The 23,139-nt window shown below is 39.2% G+C and overlaps 1 protein-coding gene across 1 annotated transcript in view; it reads right to left on the bottom strand.

Moving 5' to 3' along the window:
- Positions 1–23,139, bottom strand: part of LOC126236254 (POC1 centriolar protein homolog A-like) — a 119,235-nt gene that overhangs the window by 48,846 nt on the left and 47,250 nt on the right. Inside the window, exons 3-4 of the mRNA XM_049945405.1 lie at positions 22,547–22,746; positions 17,998–18,117 (exon numbers count right to left, since the gene is read on the bottom strand). Coding sequence (XP_049801362.1) covers positions 17,998–18,117; positions 22,547–22,746 — 320 coding nt within the window. The remainder of the gene's footprint in view (positions 1–17,997; positions 18,118–22,546; positions 22,747–23,139) is intronic.

Below are 23,139 nucleotides of genomic sequence, written 5' to 3'. Positions count from 1 at the left end.
ATTACAAATAGTGAGGAAAACGCAGGGCGATCTGGACCCAGGGCCGGGGCCCAGGTCATAGAGATACATCAAGAGGCCTACCTCATACTAATTATGTTTCCTTTATGCATAAAATACCAACAAAAGAATGGTTGCTACTAGAAGAACACTGTGTAGTTACAGTTAATCCACAACCGATTATAGTTGGAAAAATAGAGGATTCCGAAGTGGACATATTTATTGATTCTGGTAGTGAAGTATCACTTATTTCTAGTGGATTCTTTAATAAGTTAAGAACTAGCAATAGCTTACCTGTATTACCAGCAACAGGAGTATATATAATTGGTATAACTGGAACTAAATACAAGGTTGTCAAATACGAAACCCAAGTAAACCGTAACATCGGTGAGATCACGTTACGGCGAACACTGCTGGTAGTAGAAAATATTAATAGAGAGGTGTTATTTGGCTTAGATTGGCTGTCAGAGTTTAACATTATATTGATTTCTGAAAAGAGCTGCCTTTGTTTTGGACTCAAGGAAGATGAATGTTCTGTTAAGTTTGTAGCAGACAGTTATGTTGATAAACAATCAACTGAACACCAGAGTTTACGATTAACTGCGACAGCGCAATTGTCACCAGAGATGGAAAACTTAAGCCATGCATCACAACGAACTGACATACAAAATAAAGTAAATGAATCCCCAATATTAACCAACGATCAGAAAACAGATTTTGCCAAAATTAAGAACCTTCAACATCGCAGCGTGTCAGCAATCGTTGGTTAATATATTAAAAAACTAAAAACCCCGCCTTGATTGTGTAAAAAGCACCTAGTGTTAAGTGTTAACCCAGGTTTTGGCGTAGATAACTACACCTTCTTCAGAACAACAATAAAACCCACAAGTGCCTAAGAAAACCTGTGTCAATGATTAAAAGAACACCATAGCTATACATTTATAAACGAAGAAGAAAGGGAAACACAAACAGTACATATGTACAAAGTCAAAACCACTACTTAACTTAATGGTGTACACTCTACCTCACACCGGCCTATGTTCGATGGGCCGTGACCCGCCATAAACTGCAGCTACAAATGGTCGCTCGCTCACAAGCCTGACCCGCTATCTATGCACATGTGCAAGACAAGGGAAGATACTTGAATGCGCACGCGCATACGAATACGAGAAAGTTTATACATGGGTCGGGGCTAAATAGCCCATATATTTCCAACTGTGGATCAACGTATATCAAAAAATGAAATAGATAGAACAAGAGACGAGCTAAGTAGGAGATGAAACCTAAAAATAACTGCACATGGTTGCTTATGCTAGTAAAGAAACTTATATATGAAGCTACCTATGACAACAGGAGGAATTCTTAAAAACTATACCTAAAGCCAATAGTTAGCTTGCTGGAGGGGGGCAGGGGGGGGGCTGAGGAGACGTAATCTACAGACGTCGTGGTAATAAAGATATAGGGATAAAACGTGAACACCTCACGTTTATAAATGTATAGCTATAGTGTTCTTTTAATCACTGACAAAGGTCTTCTTAGGCACTTGTGGGTTTTATTGTTGTTCTTAAGGTGGTGTAGTTATCTACGCCAAAACCTGGGTTATCACTTAACACTAGGTATTTTTTTCACAATCGAGGCGGGTTTTTTAGTTTTTTAATATATTAGCCAAAATTCTATTAGAATATAAAATGATATTTTCGGACAGTCCAGGTAGTATTAGGACTACGAATGTAAAAAGATGATACACCATTCTTCTGTAAACCGTACCCGACACCGGTGAGTTTAAAAGAGGCAGTTAAGGAGGAGATAAATAAAATGGTAGATAAAATAATAGAACGCAGTACAAGCATTATAAATAATCCCTTGGTAGTAGTGAAAAAAGCTACAGGTGGTGTGCGGCTCATACTGGACGCGCGCACTCTGAGTAAACATATAGAAACCAAAAGGGACAGCCCCGTTAACATCGATGAGTTATTATCCAAATTTGAGAAAGCATAGTACTTTAGCTCAATGGACCTGACTGCTGGGGACTGGCAGATCCTGTTACATCCAGATTCAAGGAAATATATATTCTTTTTTGATGGAAAATCAAATCATTTTAATGTGTTACCATTTGGGCTAAATATCTCGGTATCATTGTTTATACGTGCACTGGACGAAGCGATAGGGAGAGATTTATTAAAGGAGTTAATTATGTAGGTAGATGATACATTGACAATATCACCCACCTGGAAAGAGCATTGCCTAACCTTGAGAAAACCCTGACAAAATTAAAAAGTATTACAGTAAAATGATCTAAGTCCCACTTTGCCAGGCAAGAACTAAAATTCTTGGGACATATTGTAGGTGTAACAAGGAATTAAGCCCGACCCAGAACATATAAAGGCTATTAAGGAGTGTCCACCACCTAGAAACACAAGACAATTGAAGGGATTTCTTGGATTCGCAGGGTATTATGGACAATATGCACAAAATCAAGAGTTGAACGACCCTCGACTTTTGCGTTTATTACGAAAGGGAATACCATGGAGTTGGGACAAAGAGGCACATGATGCTTTTCAAAATGTAAAGAGGGCGCTATCAGAATCACCGATACTGTACCATCTGGTGATGGGTGAACCATTTAAGATTTTGTCCGATGCATCAGTTATGGTACAGCCGCAGAGCTTTTCCATGGTGAATGGGGATTAGACAGTATAGACCATAGGTCAATATCTTTTGCTAGCCGGAGTCTCAACAAACATGAATTAAATTATACGGCAACAGAAAAGGAATTATTAGCCATAGTACGGGGTGTACAAAAATCCCAAACACTGATATGGGGGTCCAAAATGTATGTCTATACAGATCACCAAGCTCTGTCATTTCTAATGAATAGCCAACTACTACATAGTAGGTTGATGCGGCGGATGTTGTGTCTTGAAGAGTATGACATTAACATCCAGTATGTAAAGGGTTCAGAGAACATTGTACCTGACACTTTGTCTCGGCTACCAATAGGCATGAAAGAACTAAAGCATTCGGAAGGACCTGGCGTAATCTTTGCAATTAATTTTCTGACATCAGAATACCCACGCAACAAGTTGCAAGAGATGGCTCAGAAAATAACAGAGAACCTTATTTTACGGACATCTTTGCTATGTGGGTTAGTAAATCGCTACCAACGAGTCAAGAGGGAAGGTGACAGATTGTAGGACATAATCTGTTCTGGAGAGACAGTAAAACAATGCACAATTGGCATTTATGTACACCGAATTTAGTGGAAAACAAGTTAGTGTGGTACATTCACACGGGGTACAGACATTTCGGTATAAAGAAATGCATTACACATGTAAATAAGTTCTATTACTTTAAAAAGCTAGGACATAAAGTATAATCAGTCATTAAAACTTGTGAGATTTGTCAGAAAGTAAAAGAGGATAACTCTCACATTAAATATAAAATGTATCCAATTATTCCTAAAGTGTTGCACGATCTGACAGCTGCAGATTTCTTTGGACCAATTCCAAAAGGAAGAAGAGGAGTGGCCTACATTTTTGTCCTCATAGTGTGTTGGTCGAAGTGTGTTAAATTCTACCCCATTAAAAAAGCAAACACACAGACAGTAATACTTTGTCTATAACAATACTTTCTTGAAGTAGGCAAACTGAGACGATTTCTTTCTGACAATGGACCGCAGTTTACTAGTAACAAGCTTAAAGAATGTTTAGCATGGGGAGGAATTTATCAAATATTAATATCCAACTATAATCTATCTCCTAACCCGTGTGAAAGAGTTATGAAGGAGAGTGGGAAATTATGCTGCACTTACAGCCATGAAAACCATACATCATGGGTGACAAAAATTAAAGATTTTGAGCTTATTTTAAATGAGTTACCACATTTATCAATTGGACAAACACCCTTGGAAGTATTAGGTAAACCCTTTGTAGGTGAACCACTTATTAAATGTTTTACTTGGGCAGAACAACCTACTACTGATTACCAACTGAATCAAACGATAGTTGCTAAGAACTTAGTTAAGAGAGCACAACAACGACTAAGCAAGCACAACGAGAAGGCTACAGAACCTCAATATAAGGTCGATGACCTAGTCTTAGTAAAATGCATAATTTTTTTCAAAAGTATGTGGGGCTTTACCGAGTACAATCGGTGATCCACCCAAAAACCTTATTTTTAGTGGACCCTACAACTGGAGAAGAAAAAGGGGATATGTTAAGGATATAAAGTGGTATGTTCCCCAGGGACGTTAACATTCTGTGGTAACGGGCGGAGTAACGACCACTGGATCCCGAGTTGGGTTCGTTGTTACTTCCATATTCATTTTCCTACATCAAATTCTCTTCAAGTCTTATACTAGCCTGTATTCTGTTTTCTTCCTCTTATACTGTAATATAGTTTAGTACTTGGGCATACACTTCTAGATGTCACAGACAAGCAGGGTTCATATCAAGGTCATACTGCTTTGTGTGCAGGTAGTAGTAAGTGATCACGTCAATATACACGGTCTTACTTGTTTTATGGGCACTGTGATTCCCCGTTGTATATTCATCATGATGAATTAGGTTGTTATATCAAGTCAAGACTGAAGCATTGGGTAATCCTGATGTAAAGGTGAGTTGACAGCACGCTCCGCTCTACTCATCAATCACGGATTTCGAATCCGATCATGGTTAGGTTTTATTTTTGCCGAAAGTAGTCTGTGAACGTAATCTCTTCACCAATTTTCCTTATGAACCTGTGGGCAAAGGTATTCACGGGTGGCAACGAAAAGAAAAATTATACCCGCTGTAACGTCCTCCTTGGTTGTTCCAGGAGCGCTATTGCTGGTCTTCGTGACTGCTTCTGGGGTCTCGTTTGTAGTGTCGCAGCAGCAGACGCAGTCTCCATGGATTGTTAGGTCATACTTTTGCCTAAGCAACCAGTCTCTCCCACCATCCGCGTGTAGTTAGGTCATATTTTTGCCTAGCCAACCAATGTACAGTTATGTCTGATTCGGGCCTAACCTATTGGAGGATACGATGTAATATGAATATTTCTATATTTGCAATAATATGATACATAGTTTTTTTTTACTTACTACTGAATATTTTATATCCTTTGTGAAAAATGATGTGAATGATACGATAGCGGGTACGAGAAATAATGAGATATTTATGATGACATGATACATAATTTCTACTTATGATGATATGATACATAATTTCTCCTTATGGTAATATGAAACATAATTTCTACTTATGATGATATGACACATGGTTTCTACTTACGGTGATATAATACATAGTTTTCTACTTATTATGGAATAATTTATTCCTTTTGTGAAATGTGATATGAATGGGGAGGGTCTACATAAATTTTGAAAGGGGTGGGTAGTGTAGGTACAAACATGACTAACACTATACACACACCACACCTTTCAAACGACCCTTACAGACAAGTGTGACAGATTCTTCACCATTACCATTCTATAGGAATTGCTAAGATCTTTCTTCGGGGACTTCAAAGGTGAAGGTGAGAATATCTATTCTGCAGGAGACGTTTAACATCATACCTCCTCCGGCTTCTCACACAAAGTACCGGCAAAGTGGGGATCCTGGGGAAGGGGGGTGGGAAGGGTTTCCTGCCTTTGGGGCTATCTTCTTTCTCTTCTTCGATCGCATCAACAATTTCTACTTTTTCCTTTCTTACTTCTCTTTCTACCAGTCTATCTTTCCCTCTGTCCATATGCATACACTTCTATTGCTGAAGTCCTCCTCAATTTCTGTGGTTTTCTATAACCTTCAACTTATTTTTCGTAAGCTGGCCGAAGAATCAGGCTACACAACTACCCATATGCATACACACAATGAAACACAAACACACAAACAGGAAGAGCACAGTTCAAGATAATGTGGGAACTGTCGTGTTGGAGGGAGAAAAGTGTGCACATAGTGACAGGTATGCACAACTGGTAATGTGAGGTGACGGTTCCGCATCACGTAAAGGTATGTACAGGGGTGTATTTATATATGTATGAGCTAAGAGTACTTATGGTTATGATGATGGTATTACACCAGTATGTGTACATGAGAGAAGGAGGAACATATTGTTGTTCATTATGCTACATCGTATACTTAAGTGGACAGAATTGGTGTCAGTCTAACGAATATTCTGACGAACTATAGGATAATGAGACAAGCAGAGTATAAGTAGGAAGGTGTGTGTGTGTGTGTGTGTGTGATATAATATTATATTTCCAAGTGGAAGAGAAATGGAGGACTCTAAAGGGTTAAACAAAGTATTGAGAAGCGAGTGTAAGGAGTGAAGTAGGATGTTAATTTCTCTAAGAGGTATTTGAATTCTAGGGTACATAAAGATATACCGTATTTACTCGAATCTAAACCGCACTCAAATCTCAAATCTAAGCCGCACCTGAAAAATTAGACTAGAAATCAAGAAAAAAAATTTCCCGTATCTAAGCCGCACCTGAAATTTGTGACTCGAAATCCGAGGGGAGAGAAAAGTTTTAGACCGCACCTCCAAATTGAAAGTTGGTCCATTGTAACATGAGACACAATTTAGGATGAATGGATGAAGATACAACTACAGTAGTTTGGTTCGAGTCGTAAGTGTAGCAGTTAAGCTTTACCAGGTAGCTATGTGTCAGGGGCTCCGTCCATATTTATATGGATACCCTTCCTTTCTCACATGGTTCGTCTGGTTTGAATCTATTGCTTATTTTGCTTTGATCTCATAAGTGCCGTTCTCTTTGTTATAGGTGTTTATGTCACTCTAAGCTGAAAATGCATTATTTTACTGTGTCATGCATTGTTTGTCGCATTCTGATCATGAGAGTTTATGACCTGTCGCCGCTTGGGGTATGGCTTGCTTTCGTGCGTGCCACCAACGCTTTGAAAAAAGAGAGAGAGAGAGAGAGAGAGAGAGAGAGAGAGAGAGAGAGGAATTGTCTCATTAGCAAAACAATGGCAAGAGGCTGCTATTTGTTGTTACTTACACTGCTGCTTTCTTTGATAATAATCAACAAGAACCAAATAATAGACTGCGTATGACAGAAGATGTGCTGAACGAGAGTTTAGCGACAATTTTTCTCCCTTTGAAAATCTTTGCAGACACCTCTTTAGTACATTAAATTCTGCACAGAAATTAGAGTCATCTCAGATTTTAAAATATTGTCAGTTGCCGTGCTTCATTTCTGACTGTATCACTATTCAGCACGTATATTCTTCGGTGTTTGCTGTTGTCTCACTCTAGTTTTGTAGTTTATTACGCAGACAAGATTCAAATGAGATAGCAGCAAACACAAAAGAATACACGGCATAATGTTTACATTCGTATTATTCTTGTAGTGAAGAGAATAATGCATGTGATTCACGATTCATAGAAGTTCCTATTAGCAACCATCTCTTGTCACAGGTAGGAAAAAATTCAGAACGTAGAGTTGGTCATATTGACACACATCCCAGTCTTGCCAGTCAGATTTTCATAGTTGATTTTTAGTGATCTCCACACTTTTCTATCCTGTGCATTGCAGAGAAGCAACACTTATAAAATAAGACTGAAAGTAACTTTAGAAATTAAATGCTGAAATTTAAAACAAAATTTTATCAGGTTTGTAATACATCTTATACGAAATGTTTAAAATATCAGTCATGATTCTGAATCTATCACTCGATTCTTTGTTATTCATTTCTTCATACAGAGCATTGTCCTCCGTACCACCTAGTGCATTGGATATCGAAAAGTTTTAAATGCTTGTTGCACAGTCTGATTTGGAAGACACTTCCATGCGACAAACTTGCGCGTTTTACACGTCCTGTTGGTGTCAGTTGTCTGTCGCTTTTCGAAAGCCAGTCTGTGTACATGCGTTTAAGCTTGTCCTTAAATGGTTTATTCAAACAGATGTCAAGTGGTTGCAGAATTGACGTCATCCCACCTGGAATTACTGCAAAGTCCGTTTTGCTTTCCCCTAATTTTCGTTTTACTGCAGGTGTAATATGGCTTGCATACGCATCTAATACCAACAGACTGCATAAACCAAGCATTGCGCCAGGACGACGATTCCACACATGCCTAATCCATTCCAGCACTATGTTTCATTTGCTCGTACAATTACAGTTTTTGAAAACACTTCCAATTTCGGTAAAGTCTTTCGCTAGAAAACTATGAATGGGGGTAACGGACATATCATCTGCTGTGCAAGCAAGCATGACGGACATCCGCTGTTTTCATCCCCTGATGTAAGAACACTTATGTCTTTCTTTCCTTTGGCGTCAACTGTATAATTTGATGGTATGTCAAAATATACCGGAGTCTGGTCAGCATTTCCTATCTGTCCAAGAAGGTATTGCTTTTCTGTGTGCCGCCTAATTATGGAGCGCTGAAATTCCACAAGTTTTTCTTCATAATTTTTCAGCAGCTTCTATGCAAATGAAGTTCACCTCCAAAGTGAAAAACCCCAGCGCTTCATAAACAAATCAATCCAGCTACAACTAGCCTTAAAATTTTCAATTTTTTCCTCTCTAGCAATTTCATGTGCCTTAATTTTTAAAATTTCGGCGTTCACAGACAGAAATTTCTGACACTGTTCCTTAACAAATTCATTTAAAATCACTTCTAGTGCATGATATCGGCCACACTTTGGCCCACTAAATGCTTTCCTGCTACTTGAACATTCAAATAATTTGTCTCTCTGCAGTCGCCATTGCCTGACATTGCTCTCACCAATCCCGTATCGCAGACCTGCAGCACGATTAGAACTTTGTTCTGCAAAAGAAATAATTCCTCTCTTGAATTTGGCACTATAATGAAAGCACTTCAGTATGGTTCACTAATACCAACAAGCACTTCACAAAATTCCACGAAGCAATAGGTGCCGCTACGTGAAATCTTAATGAGCTCCAGCATATCAACTCGTGCAACAATCCTAAAGCCTTGTGCATTGTTGGTATTTTTGTGTAAGGAAATTTATTTTTGTTGCTAAGAATATTTGAAAGGCTGCTATATTCGAAGATGAACAATATGGAATTTCTATTTACTTTGTTGGATAATGTATGAAAATGCAGTGCTCGAAACTTGGGGCAGAGAAAAAAAGCTCATCTTCTACTTTTTTAAAATTTATTTACTGATACAGAGATTTTTGTGCCAGTATTTATCTTTGTGCCTGCAAAACATGCCTGCATAGTGTTACATATATTCAACAGCAGAAGTTAGTTGTGGCGACACCTACCAACATTTTTCAAAATTTACACTTACTTTGCCCAAAATGGTTCAAATGGCTCTGAGCACTATGGGACTCAACTGCTGTGGTCATAAGTCCCCTAGAACTTAGAACTACTTAAACCTAACTAACCTAAGGACAGCACACAACACCCAGCCATCACGAGGCAGAGAAAATCCCTGACCCCGCCGGGAATCGAACCCGGGAACCCGGGCGTGGGAAGCGAGAACGCTACCGCACGACCACGAGATGCGGGCACTTACTTTGCACTCGATTCTAAGCCGCAGGCGGTTTTTTGGATTACAAAAACCAGAAAAAAGTGTGGCTTAGATACGAGTAAATACGGTATGCTAGGGCAATGGACTATGAAGCCTACTCATGAAGGAGGAGGAGGGCGCACCCAGCATTGATTGGATGGAAAAGGTCAGGTAGGCAGACCCAGGAAAGGCTGACCTATACTGTGCGGGCAGGAGCACCAAGAAGAGTATTGACCTGTACCATCGTATATTAGGAATTTGTTTAAAGGGGCGTACCCACCAAAATGGAAGGAGGAAGTGCTTTCATAGTATCAACCTGTATGTAAGGTATAGGTACTGTGCCTACAGGAGAAGGGCAGTATCGTGACAAAAGCCTCACGTTTTGTAGAGATTATTCGGGCCAGTTTGAATTCTAGTTTCCACTCGTATTGTTATGTTTGTGTGAAGTTACATGTGTTGAAAAGAACACCTCTATTTACCCAGAGTTCCTCCAGATTGTAAAAGGTACTGAATAAATCCATACTTAGAAAAAGTAGTACGCGAAGTAGGAGCAAACAACAGCATATGCTCGGGTAATGCACACTTGGAATTTACAACTGGAAAGGGAATAGAAAGATTCTTGTTCTTACAAAGTTTACAATGATCAAAAGGTCCATGATTATAATGGTATTAACATGGAAAAGGAAAGAGAGCTATATTTGAAGTAACCGATGGCTAGAAAAATGTTATATAAATTGATGGAAATGTAAAGTAATATTATATGAATACAATACTGATGTACATAATGAACATGTATAAAATATCGTGTGTTCAAGCTAAGGGAAGGGATATGTAGTGCCTCGAGAATTTCGGGGTAAATTCTAGAGACCCTTATATATTCACTGTCTCGAACACGCATTATTTTAGAGATGAGTTGGGTAAAGTAGAACTGTGTCTACTGAACCACAATTATGTGTGTGCAAGACGAACGTGTATCGGACGGATGATCGGCATGGGAAGGTAGTTGCCGAACCCGCCTAAGAAGTTACGTGTCCAGCTCAAGGAATAAACGCACCATACTCCGTACGACATCAAACATTATTGTGTGAACATTTGAATGTTGTTGAAAGAAGAGAAGAGACAATTACTTATTCATTCATTCTCTTACTTTCGTAAGGTCCGGACAGTTGTCTTGTTAAACTTGGAGAGATCTGTAGACTGTATTTATGGAAAAATGAATGTGACAGTTTCTGATGGACTGGAAGGCGTCGAGCTTACAAAAAATATTTTAGTTGTACGAAAACTGTTATGTGTGATGAAAATACAGTGAGACTGAGTTCAAAGTATTATTGAGTGTATGGAGTTATTTTAAAAGCATAAAAAATTCCTCCAAAGTAGCATTTTATCTTTGGAAAAGAAGCTGTGCAGGACATCGCAGCCGGCTATCCTGAAAAGAAGATGGGTGAAGCAACTCCGAGAAAGTTCGATAGCCAAGGGGGAGTGAGAGTCTTGCACACCAGTACCATACTGCCACCCTTAATCACCAGAAACTGCCAGAACCTCTTGTCTTATGTTTGTCAGACCTCTGTGGAAAACTCTGGTACAAGACCTGCCCAATGCACCCACCCAGCACTTCTTACTTCAATCCTATCACAGGAATATCCCTTCCTATTAGAGGTCATATACCAGCTCTGCTGCCATTTCTGCACAGCATTTTATATGGACAATCACCTGAATGAATAGTCACTGTCAACCTCTACCCAAGAGCAGAGCTGACTACCCAGTGTTGGAGCACACTGCTTACCAAAACATGCTACATTTCAATGGCTGCATCATGAACATGCCATACTGATCCCGCAACTCAACACCAGCTCCTCTGAATTATGTGAATGGGAATTGTTCTCGCAGCACATCTTTTGATCCCATACCTCTCCTGGCCTATCTCCCCTAGCCTCAGTTGGATGCCACCTCCACCGTTGCCTTGTGACCCTCAACTTCGATAATCCTTCTCTCATACTCACTATTTTAGAAGTATGTTACTTTCGATAGGCATACATGGCGCAATATACCACCAAAGAATCGCCCATAAAATAAAAATTGGCAATCACACATGAAATAAAGAGAGTGGCAGCTGAAGGCATCAAGAAACCATTAAAAATCTGTTTATCACTTAGACTAGAAATTTGCTAATGCCTGTCATGTCAGTTTTGCATTTCAATGTCCTTAAGCTTCTCATGACACAACAGTAGCGTTGCACATATTCACTAACTGATCAATGTAACTGCAAAGCATTCAGCAGCTAGTTTTATTACATGTACTGAATTATAATGCATAATTTGTCATCTACAAAATCGTACACTATTTCTACTGATATCAGCCCATCCCAATTACATGGAATAATAGAAGGAATGGCATTTGTAATACCTGACAATTACCTTTGCTGTAATTAATATTCTCAATTAATTCATTTGCCAAGAATATTAATTTCTTTGTTGAGCAGATGAGGTATGGCAAACTTGAGGGACTTAATGTGACATAAGGATTTATACTATGCTCCATGTAGCAAAGACATCGGCATGACATTTAGATATGGATGCCAATGTGTGTCATCATGGAGTACCTGAGGCTAGATCACTTCTCCATTAGCCTGACCCACATCTAGTTGTTAATTCTCCCTCCTCAAGATTTATGTATATGTATTCACTAAATTTCCATTTACTAAATAGCACTTCATGTGGGCTAAGTAAGAATACTTTAAACATGGACATCTCAGGGCAATTACAATTGGAACACCTACAACAAAAAATTGCATTATTTCAGTCACATTTATGTAAATTATCTTGTGAGCATGTGTAACTGCTCCCACAAACTCATCCTCAGATCATCCCATCCACAAGAAAAGAAAGCTCAACCTGACAATACCGTTGGGGCATACATATATCTTAGAGTACCCTCTTGATTAGTAATGAGATTTCAGAATTTCGAAAAAAAAGCAAAGAGGGTAAGCCTATTGTTTGGCAATAGGTAACCGAGTAATACGAATGCATAGTTTCACAGCGATATGTACTGATGAAATTCTCTTGAGCTTCCAACCGAATCAAGTGGTTTAAAATCCATGAGCTTCTGGCTGAGTTTTGGTTGTTGCTGCCATCCTTATATAATCGCACTGCCTTTTTTTGAAGTCTCTAATGTACGCTCCCTTCCCCATGAACCATGGACCTTGCCGTTGGTGGGGAGGCTTGTGTGCCTCAGCGATACAGATGGCTGTACCGTAGGTGCAACCACAACGGAGGGGTATCTGTTGAGAGGCCAGACAAATGTGTGGTTCCTGAAGAGGGGCAGCAGCCTTTTCAGTAGTTGCAGGGGCAACAGTCTGGATGATTGACTGACCTGGCCTTGCAACATTATCCAAAACAGCCTTGCTGTGCTGGTACTGCGAACGGCTGAAAGCAAGGGGAAACTACGGCCGTAATTTTTCCCAAGGGCATGCAACTTTACTGTATGGATAAATGATGATGGCGTCCTCTTGGGTAAAATATTCCGGAGGTAAAATAGTCCCCCATTCGGATCTCCGGGCAGGGACTACTCAGGATGACGTCGTTATCAGGAAAAAGAAAACTGGCGCTCTACGGATCGGAGCGTAGAATGTCAGATCCCTTAACTGGGCAGGTGGATTAGAAAATTTAAAAAGGGAAATGGATAGGTTAAAGTTAGATATAGTGGGAATTAGTGAAGTTCGGTGGCAGGAGGAACAAGACTTCTGGTCAGGTGACTACTGGGTTATAAACACAAAATCAAATAGGGGTAATGCAGGAGTAGGTTTAATAATGAATAGGAATGCGAGTAAGCTACTACAAACAGCATAGTGAACGCATTATTGTGGCAAAGATAGATACGAAGCCAACGCCAACTACAGTAGTACAAGTTTATATGCCAACTAGCTCTGCAGATGACGAGGTAATTGAAGAAATGTATGATGAAATTAAAGAAATTATTCAGATAGTGAAGAGTGACGAAAATTTAATAGTCATGGGTGACTGGAATTCGGTAGTAGGAAAAGGGAGAGAAGGAAACGTAGTAGGTGAATATGGATTGGGGCTAAGAAATGAAAGAGGAAGCCGCCTGGTAGAATTTTGCACATAGCACAACTTAATCATAGCTAACACTTGGTTCAAGAATCATAAAAGAAGGCTGTATACATGGAAGAAGCCTGGAGATACTAACATGTTTCAGACAGATTATATAATGGTAAGACAGAGATTTAGGAACCAGGTTTTAAATTGTAAGACGTTTCCAGGGGCAGATGTGGTTATGATCTGTAGATTAAAACTGAAGAAACTGCAAAAAGGTGGGAATTTAAGGAGATGGGACCTGGATAAACTGACTAAACCAGAGGTTGTACAGAGTTTCAGGGAGAGCATAAGGGAACAACTGACAGGAATGGGGGAAATAAATACAGTACAAGAAGAATGGGTAGCTCTGAGGGATGAAGTAGTGAAGGCGGCAGAGGATCAAGTAGGTAAAAAGACGAGGGCTAGTAGAAATCCTTGGGTAACAGAAGATATATTGAATTTAATTGTTGAAAGGAGAAAATATAAAAATGCAGTAAATGAAGCACGCGAAAAGGAATACAAACGTCTCAAAAATGAGATCGACAGGAAGTGCAAGATGGTTAAGCAGGGATTGCTAGAGGACAAATGTAAGGATGTAGAAGCTTATCTCACTAGGGGTAAGATAGATACTGCCTACAGGAAAATTAAAGAGACCTTTGGAGATAAGAGAACCACTTGCATGAACATCAAGAGCTCAGACGGAAACCCAGTTCTACACAAAGAAGGGAAAGCAGAAAGGTGGAAGGAGTATATAGAGGGTCTATACAAGGGCGATGTACTTGAGGACAATATTATGGAAATGGAAGAGGATGTAGATGAAGATGAAATGGGAGATACGATACTGCGTAAAGAGTTCCATTAGAACTACTGACGGCCTTGGGAGAGCCAGTCCTGACAAAACGCTACCATCTGGTGAGCAAGCTGTATGAAACAGGCGAAACACCCTCAGACTTCAAGAAGAATATAATAATTCCAATCCCAAAGAAAGCAGGTGTTGACAGATGTGAAAATTACAGAACTATCAGTTTAATAAGTCACAGCTGCAAAATACTAACGTGAATTCTTTACAGACGAATGGAAAAACTGGTAGAAGCCAACCTCGGGGAAGATCAGTTTGGATTCCATAGAAATATTGGAACACGTGAGGCAATACTGACCTTACGACTTATCTTAGAAGAAAGAGTAAGGAAAGGCAAACCTACGTTTCTAGCATTTGTAGACTTAAGAGAAAGCTTTTGACAATGTTGACTGGAATACTCTCTTTCAAATTCTAAAGGTGGCAGGGGTAAAATACAGGGAGCGAAAGGCTATTTGCAATTTGTACAGAAACCAGATGGCAGTTATAAGAGTCGAGGGACATGAAAGGGAAGCAGTGGTTGGGAAGGGAGTGAGACAGGGTTGTAGCCTCTCCCCGATGTTGTTCAATCTGTATATGGAGCAAGCAGTAAAGGAAACAAAAGAAAAATTCGGAGTAGGTATTAAAATCCATGGAGAAGAAATAAAAAGGTTGAGGTTCGCCAATGACATCGTAATTCTTTCAGAGACAGCAAAGGACTTGGAAGAGCAGTTGAACGGAATGGACAGTGTCTTGAAAGGAGGATGTAAGATGAACATCAACAAAAGCAAAATGTGGATAATGGAATGTAGTCGATTTAAGTCGGGTGATGCTGAGGGAATTATTTAGGAAATGAGACACTTAAAGTAGTAAAGGAGTTTTGCTGTTTGGGGAGCAAAATAACTGATGATGGTCGAAGTAGAGAGGATATAAAATGTAGACTGGCAATGGCAAGGAAAGCGTTTCTGAAGAAGAGAAATTTGTTAACATCGAGTATAGATTTAAGTGTTGTTTCTGAAAGTATTTGTATGGAAGTGAAACGTGGACGATAAATAGTTTGGACAAGAAGAGAATAGAAGCTTTCGAAATGTGGTGTTACAGAAGAATGCTGAAGATTAGATGGGTAGATCACATAACTAATGATGCAGTATTGAATAGAATTGGGTAGAAGAGGAGTTTGTGGCACAAATTGACAAGAAGAAGGGCCCGGTTGGTAGGACATGTTCTGAGGCATCAAGGGATCACAAATTTAGCATTGGAGGGCAGTGTGGAGGGTAAATATCATAGAGGGAGACCAAGAGACGAATACGCTAAGCAGATTCAGAAGGATGTGGGTTGCAGTAAGTACTGGGAGATGAAGAAGCTTGCACAGGATAGGGTAGCATGGAGAGCTGCATCAAACCAGTCTCAGGACTGAAGACCACAACAACAACAACAATGCCCACTCCAGCACCACAACAGGTAATGTTTTTGCTATGTGCACACTTCAACTAAGCTGTGCTTAGCTATAGGCTGCCATCTTTATTGAGGGTGATGCACCAATTTTTACCTCTATTGCTTTTTTAACTACGCTAGTCCAGAAACTACCAGTCCATCTAATGACTGACGTCTCTTTGAATGCAATACTATGTCCGTTTTCTAGAGCATGCTCTACTACTACTACTACTGGTTTCTCAAGGTACTAAAAGTGAAAGCAACTCTCATGTTCTACATAGAGCTGTTCAATAGAATTCACAGTCTGTCCAACATAAAACTGTCCACACTCGCATGCTACTTTACATTCTCCTGGTGTTCTGAGGCCTACATCGTCTTTCTATGGCCTCATGACTTATCAAATTTTTTTTGGGCCCCTGAAGACAGAAACGATTTTATGCCTCTTTGTGAGCTGGCTAATGTTTCCTGTTACTAAGCAACAGACTGGCAAAAATGTAAGCTTCTTTGAGTCCTCCTTGGGGTCCTTCGGCTTCCCTGTTTTCAGAAAGATGGCTTGTGAAAGCTGGCAGTTGTTGTAGCCGTTTTAATTGAATACTTTTTGTAAGTGTCTCAGTTCCTTCCGGAGGTTTTCAAAGTCTGAGATGGGCTTTGCTCAATGGACCAACATCCTCAGAATAGAATGTATTAGTGACAGATGTTAGCGCACAGATATCAGCCTGTGTGCGTGGGTTTCCGGTAACATTGTGGCCGACACATACATCTGCTTTATGGCAGACGAGGACATCAAAGAATGGAATGGCACCATCAGTCTCTACCTCCATTGTGAACGTGATATTATGGATATTGTTGATGTGGTTCAAGAATTCTTCCAGCTTTTCACACCCATGAGACCAGAAAATGAACATATTGTTGACGTAACAACAAGAGCAACTAGGCTTTGCAGGTGCTGTGTCGAGGCACTGGAGTGTACACCAGTGACATCACAGAAGGCAGTGCAGCAATTTCATTGAAGTGATGTAACTGAGTCACATTTGAATGCTATGGAGTATCATACACATTTCAAGAAGTTGTCATTTCTTCACCTTAATTTAATTTCCTGTCCAGCTCCTTTTAATTTACATCACTACATATTGAAGTCACCTCACTAGAGACACTCGTATTGTTTGGCAATTGCTTCAATATGGACTGAAGTTTCCAAAACATGCAGTCTGTCTGCCAATATGATAACATCACTGTAATGGATTATGCCTTAATAAAGAAAGAAAAGGAAGACAGAAAATGAGAACAATGCAAAGAACAAAATCTCTACTGAAAATTACTTGCAGTAACAATTTACAAATGAAAACAAAAAGTGAATTATGTTTTGACACATTTGGTAGAATGAGAAAGGGGAGTATTTAAAAAACGAAAAAAAAAATTATAAAAATAACTGGTAGAAATGAATCTGTACCGGCTGAGAGACCCCACAACAGGGTTGGATAGCCACAAGGTGCAAGTCTTTCTATCTGACAGCACCTGGCGACTGGTGCATCTTTGTGATGAAGTTGAGATGAAATGATTATGACAGCACAAACATCCAGTCCCTGAGCGAAGAAAATCTCTGAATTGGCCAGGAATCAAACCCAAGACCCCGCGATCTATAGGTAGCTGTACCAATCACCAGACCATGAGTTGCAGACATTGCTGGTATCAGAACTTGATAACAAACCACATGGAATGACATAAGAGGGGTACCTCATTTAGAAAAGAAATGCCATTTTACACTAGAAAAAAAAAGAATAACTTCAAAGAATTACCACACCCACGCATTACATAGAATAGCCCAACGCCTTGATTACTGCATAATGAGCATTAACATATGTTGGATATTGAAGTCTTCCTGTAACTGACTCTATAATTCTTTTGAGGTATAAAAACATTTTGCAACTTACGTCTACGTGGCCAATTCAGATCACAGGATGTAATAAATATAAAATTTAAGTGTAATTTTTTCTGCTATGCACTATACAGAGTATATGCAAATGAAACCAATTAATTAAGGTTTCTAAACTATAACAATAATAAGAGAACACAGAAAAAGGAAACATTTGTTAGTGTATTTACTTCTACATATTTGCTGTCAAATACAGTATTTCTACAGCTGCCCTACTGAGATACACTTACTTGGCAGTCCTGTCCACCAGATGCAAAATATTCTCCAGTTGCAGAAAATGTGACAGCTGTCACAGCTCCTTCATGGCCCTGAAGTGTGTATGCTGGCCGACCTTCTAATAAGTCAAGCACCTACAAAGTTAAACATCATTAAACCAAGTGTTTCTATCAAAAGGATAACTCATTTGAAAAAATAAATAAATAAATAAATAAAATAAAATTATTAGAAAGAATTGTTGGCCAGTAATTACATTCCAGAGGCAAATATTTGGCACTGCCAATAGATAAATATTAAAGAACACAACAATATCTTAGCTTTTGGACCTATTATTGCCTTCCTTGGTGACAAGAGAAAGGAAAACATTTAAAAAAAGAAATGCATCTAACACTTGTATGAAATATTTTGCCAACAGAAGGTAAGTAATAGCCAACAACTCTGTCTCTTAATTTAAAACTGAACATTTATCAACCTCCGAGACAGAATACTTGTTTACAAAATTTAATGAAAAAATGTCTGATTGTAATAAATTATAGATGCACACAAAATTTACTCTAAGTGGTTCAATAAATACGACAACTAAAGGAACAATGAAAAGTCCTACTTGGAATATCAACACCATTATGAAAAGCCGCAAAAAGCACCATGAAGATGAAATGTTGATTTGTGGACAGGCATGACGAAAATATTCCGGCCAAAGCATCCTTCAGAAAATAAAAATGAGCGCGAGCGCTGCACACACACACACACACACACACACACACACACACACACACACACACACACCGCCACTGTGCAGATTTACAGTCAAAGTAAAACAAAATTCTTCCCAAGGCATGAATATTTTAGAGAGACAGTGATATCCCCCTAGAACACACTGCTGTTGGCTCTATTTCCAAAGTAGTGTGCTTTCAAACATTATGAATCTACTACCTGTATCAACAATTTAGGTTAGGACAACTTGTAATATTCATCCAAAAGGTATTGGCACATCAGGCATTTCTGGAGACATTAACTGATTCTTATACTTTACAGCCATAGAAACACTACTGTGACTGATGATCTGGTTTTTTAAGTAAGTTCGTGTAGAAGTAGTTCTACCATTTTAGGACTAAGACTACCTTGATTTATTCACTGAATCTACAATGGTGTAACGTCTATAGCATACAAAAACAGATAAAGTTTTAATGCTGTGTATTTTACATACGTATTACGAAAAGGATAGATTGCTATTAAGCATGTAGGGAAGAGTCGAAGATAGGCACAATGAAAAAATTGCTACATTTAAGTTTTGACCCAAGAGGCCTTCTCTGCTTCTACTTTTACATATTCTTATAGTAGGAATCATTTTAATTTGAGCTTACGATGAATGCACATAGTTGTTCAATATTATGAAAAGGATAAATTGCTACTCACTGTAAAGATGAGATGTTGAGACATAGACAAGCATGATAAAAAGATGGTTACATATAAGCTTTTGGACACAGCCTTCTTCAGAAAAGAAGAGCAAGCACACCTCACACACACATGTGACCACTATCTTTGGCCATTCGACCACTATCTTCGGCCATTCTGGCCAGATTGCATTTAAAAAGCACTGAATGAGAGCAACAATCTGGAGTGGGACGGGTAAGTGGGAGGGATAGCAGGATATGGGTGAGGAAAGAGGAATCAGTGCTACCCGGCGGAACATTTAGGGTCCCGATGTTGTGTGACTGGGTTTTGAGGCGCTGCATCAGGAGGCTGTGTGGAAAGGGAGAAGTGGAAAATGGGAAGCAGAAAGGAGAGGAGTACACAAAGGGAAAAAAATTGGTGGGTGTGCGGATCTCAAAATTTTTGCCCTTTGCTTTCTTAGGTTTATGAATTGCAAGTAATCAACCTCTTTGCAGAATACCATCTTTCCCATGCTCTTAATCTTTCCTTCTAAGCTACCATCACAGTCTTGATTCCACCTTCCGTGGTTTTTATTTTTTCTTTTTCCAATGGAGATATTTCCTTGGCAGAATATACTGTTTTGGTACTGATGCTTTTCCGATCACTAGTATCTAAATTGTTTAATTTTTTATGGAAGTCTTCTTCATTGTTTTGTAATTTCTATCAGTCAGTCTCAAATATTTTATTCCTCTACCACCTAGTCTTGCACTGAGGATTAAATTTTACCTTAACTGTCATGAAGTAATAGTCTTTTTCAATATTTACTCCTTTCTTTGCCTTTACATTCATCATTTCTTTAATATTTCTACTTGAAATTGCAACATGATCAATTTGGAAGTCTCCAAAATTTGGATTTGGTGATTTCCAAGCTTGAGCTTTTTGATATAAGTGAACATCATTTTTAAGTTGAAAGTTTTGCACAGGCTGATCAGTCTCTCGCATTTTCTATTGGTTCTTTTATGTGCTGGGTAGCCTCAGACGATTTTGCAAAAGATTTTCTCTTTCTCAATTTGAGGTTTAAAATATCTTAGCAATATTCTGACACTTTGATTTGATACTTTGGATACTTCATTTCCTAAGGGTTCCCAAAATTATTCACCTTATTTGGGTTCTTCCTATTGTCTTAATTTACAGGAGCATGGCAGGCAATCAGCGTGTAAGGAGAATAAAAATTTATGAAGGACTTCACCACTTTACAACATATGGCAAATGCCATACCCTTATGTTAAATATCTTCTCCTTTAAAACTGCAATAGTTCTCATATTACACAGTATTTTCATCCTTTAACAATGTTTCCTGCAATACCAAAATACAAGAAAGTATTTTGTTTTGCATCTGAATTCTAACAAGGGGTTTTCAGAATGCTCAGACTCATTCTTGAATGCTGGTTTGGCATATCCATAATCCACAAGACTAACTGTGTTGCCTAAAGTGACAGAGGATCCCTTATCAGGACACGTCCTGATGTAGTTCTTTCCTGAGATGTTTCCACCACACATTCAAAGGTTACTTGAACTTCGAAAGGGGGATATGAATTTCTTAATTCATTCTTAAAACTGGAATTAAAGTTCCAGAGTCTGTAAGAGCTATTTTACCTCACTCACATCTATCACTATCAGGTGAGGATGCCGCCACCCCCCCCCCCTCCTCCATCATACATCTATCACTATCGGGTGAGGATGCTGCCCCCCCTTCTCCCCCATCTGCCACCTGGGACATTTTTATTATTACCACTACCACCCCTTATCAATCTGATAAAATCTTGTGCTCACCACAACTTAACACATCGGTAGTTAAAAAGAGAGCTTAAGAGTTCAGTAAAGCAGTTAACAGCGAAACTTTAAGTTGGGCTAGGGTGTTTTTTCCAATACCTTGCTTGTTGAGATTTAGGTCTAGTCATGGTATGGTTTTAATCTGACATACAGTCCAGTCTGGGTACTTTCACATATAAAGCTTTGAAAGATCCCATTTGCTTTCCACATTTTCCTCTCCTTGTCAAGAAATCTCAAGCACAAAACATTGTAAGTTTTTTTATTTTAATTTGTATATGCCACTCTACAGCAAAGTGAAAAGTAAATTATTTCTATCTCTATTTGACAGAGTTTAATACTTACTTAAAACCTAATTGCATGTTGACTCACTAGATAAAATTCAGATAATGCTAAACTTCCTCAAACAAATCACTGATTAGCTTACCATTACAATTAGTCTCATTACGATCCAAAAATGATACAGCCATAATGAGATTTTCACTCTGCAGCGGAGTGTGCACTGATATTAAACTTCATGGCAGTTAAAAACTGTGTGCCGGACCGAGACTCGAACTCGGGACCTTTGCCTTTCGCAGGCAAGTGCTCTACCAACTGAGCTACCCACGCATGACTCACGACCCGTCCTCACAGCTTTAATTCCACCAGTACCTCGTCTCCTACCTTCCAAACTTCACAGAAGCTCTTCTGCGAACCTTGCAGAACTAGCACTCCTGGAAGAAGGGATACTGCGGAGATATGGCTTAGCCACAGCCTGGGGGATGTTTTCAGAATGAGATTTTTCACTCTGCAGCGGAGTGTGCACTGATATGAAACTTCCTGGCAGATTAAAACTGTGACCCGGACCGAGACTTGAACTCAGGACCTTTGCCTTTCACGGGCAAGTGTTCTACCAACTGAGCTACCCAAGCATGACTCACAACCCGTCCTCACAGCTTTAATTCCGCCAGTACCTTGTCTCCTACCTACCAAACTTCATAGAAGCTCTTCTGCGAACCTTGCAGAACTAGCACACCTAGAAGAAAGGATATGGCGGAGACATGGCTTAGCCACTGCCTGGGGGATGTTTTCAGAATGAGGTTTTCACTCTGCAGCTGTGAGGATGGGTCGTGAGTCGTGCTTGGGTATCTCAGTTGGTAGAGCACTTGCCCGCAAAAGGCAAAGGTCCCGAGTTCAAGTCTCGGTCCGGCACACAGTTTTAATCTGCCAGGAAGTTTCATGATACAGCCATACTGAAAACAGTGCGACCTTTACTGGCAACAATATTAATTGTTGCAGTGTAAAAGCAAGGATAGAAAATCTATCTTGAAAATTTGACATTAATAATTCTAGCATATGATTAGAAAGTTATTCACTTGCCATCATCGTGGAATCTGCAGAAGCAGTAAGAATATAGTTCCCATTTGGATGAAAAGCCAGTTTGTTGACAGCTCCAGAGTGACATTTATAATTCTGTAGAAGCTTGTATGTTCGTATATCATACAGTTTCACACCACTATTTGTGAGTCCAACAGCAAAATACATTCCTGAGGGATGAAATTCTATGTTCAATCCCGAATCTGTAAAAAGTAATATTAAATTTGTGACAGCATTCCATGAGGTGTATTTCTGTAAATAAATAATTTATTATTATGCAGGGAATACATTGTCTTATTGAAAATCTGTACTGTCAGATTTGCACTATTCTGGGCACTTGACGTATGTGAGGATTATGGTTGTTGCCATAGATTATTAAACTGTGAAGAGAATGGGATGCTAAACAAAACTCTTACATGGAATTTTTATCATCTTACAAAGACCAGAAAATTGTACAGTAGGAAAGGATATTTGTCTGTTAAGCAGAGTTAGAGTATGCAAAATTGAGGAAACAAATCAGTCATACCCTTTCAAAGGAACCATCCCACCATTTGCCTTAATTCTGAAAAGATGGCAGGATCAATGTTACAACACAT

Source organism: Schistocerca nitens, chromosome 2 (assembly GCF_023898315.1).
Source record: "Schistocerca nitens isolate TAMUIC-IGC-003100 chromosome 2, iqSchNite1.1, whole genome shotgun sequence".
In the NCBI taxonomy this organism is placed as follows: Eukaryota; Metazoa; Arthropoda; class Insecta; order Orthoptera; family Acrididae; genus Schistocerca; species Schistocerca nitens.
The sequence above is the reverse complement of the archived record's forward strand: the minus strand, read 5'-3'. Positions and strand labels throughout refer to the sequence as shown.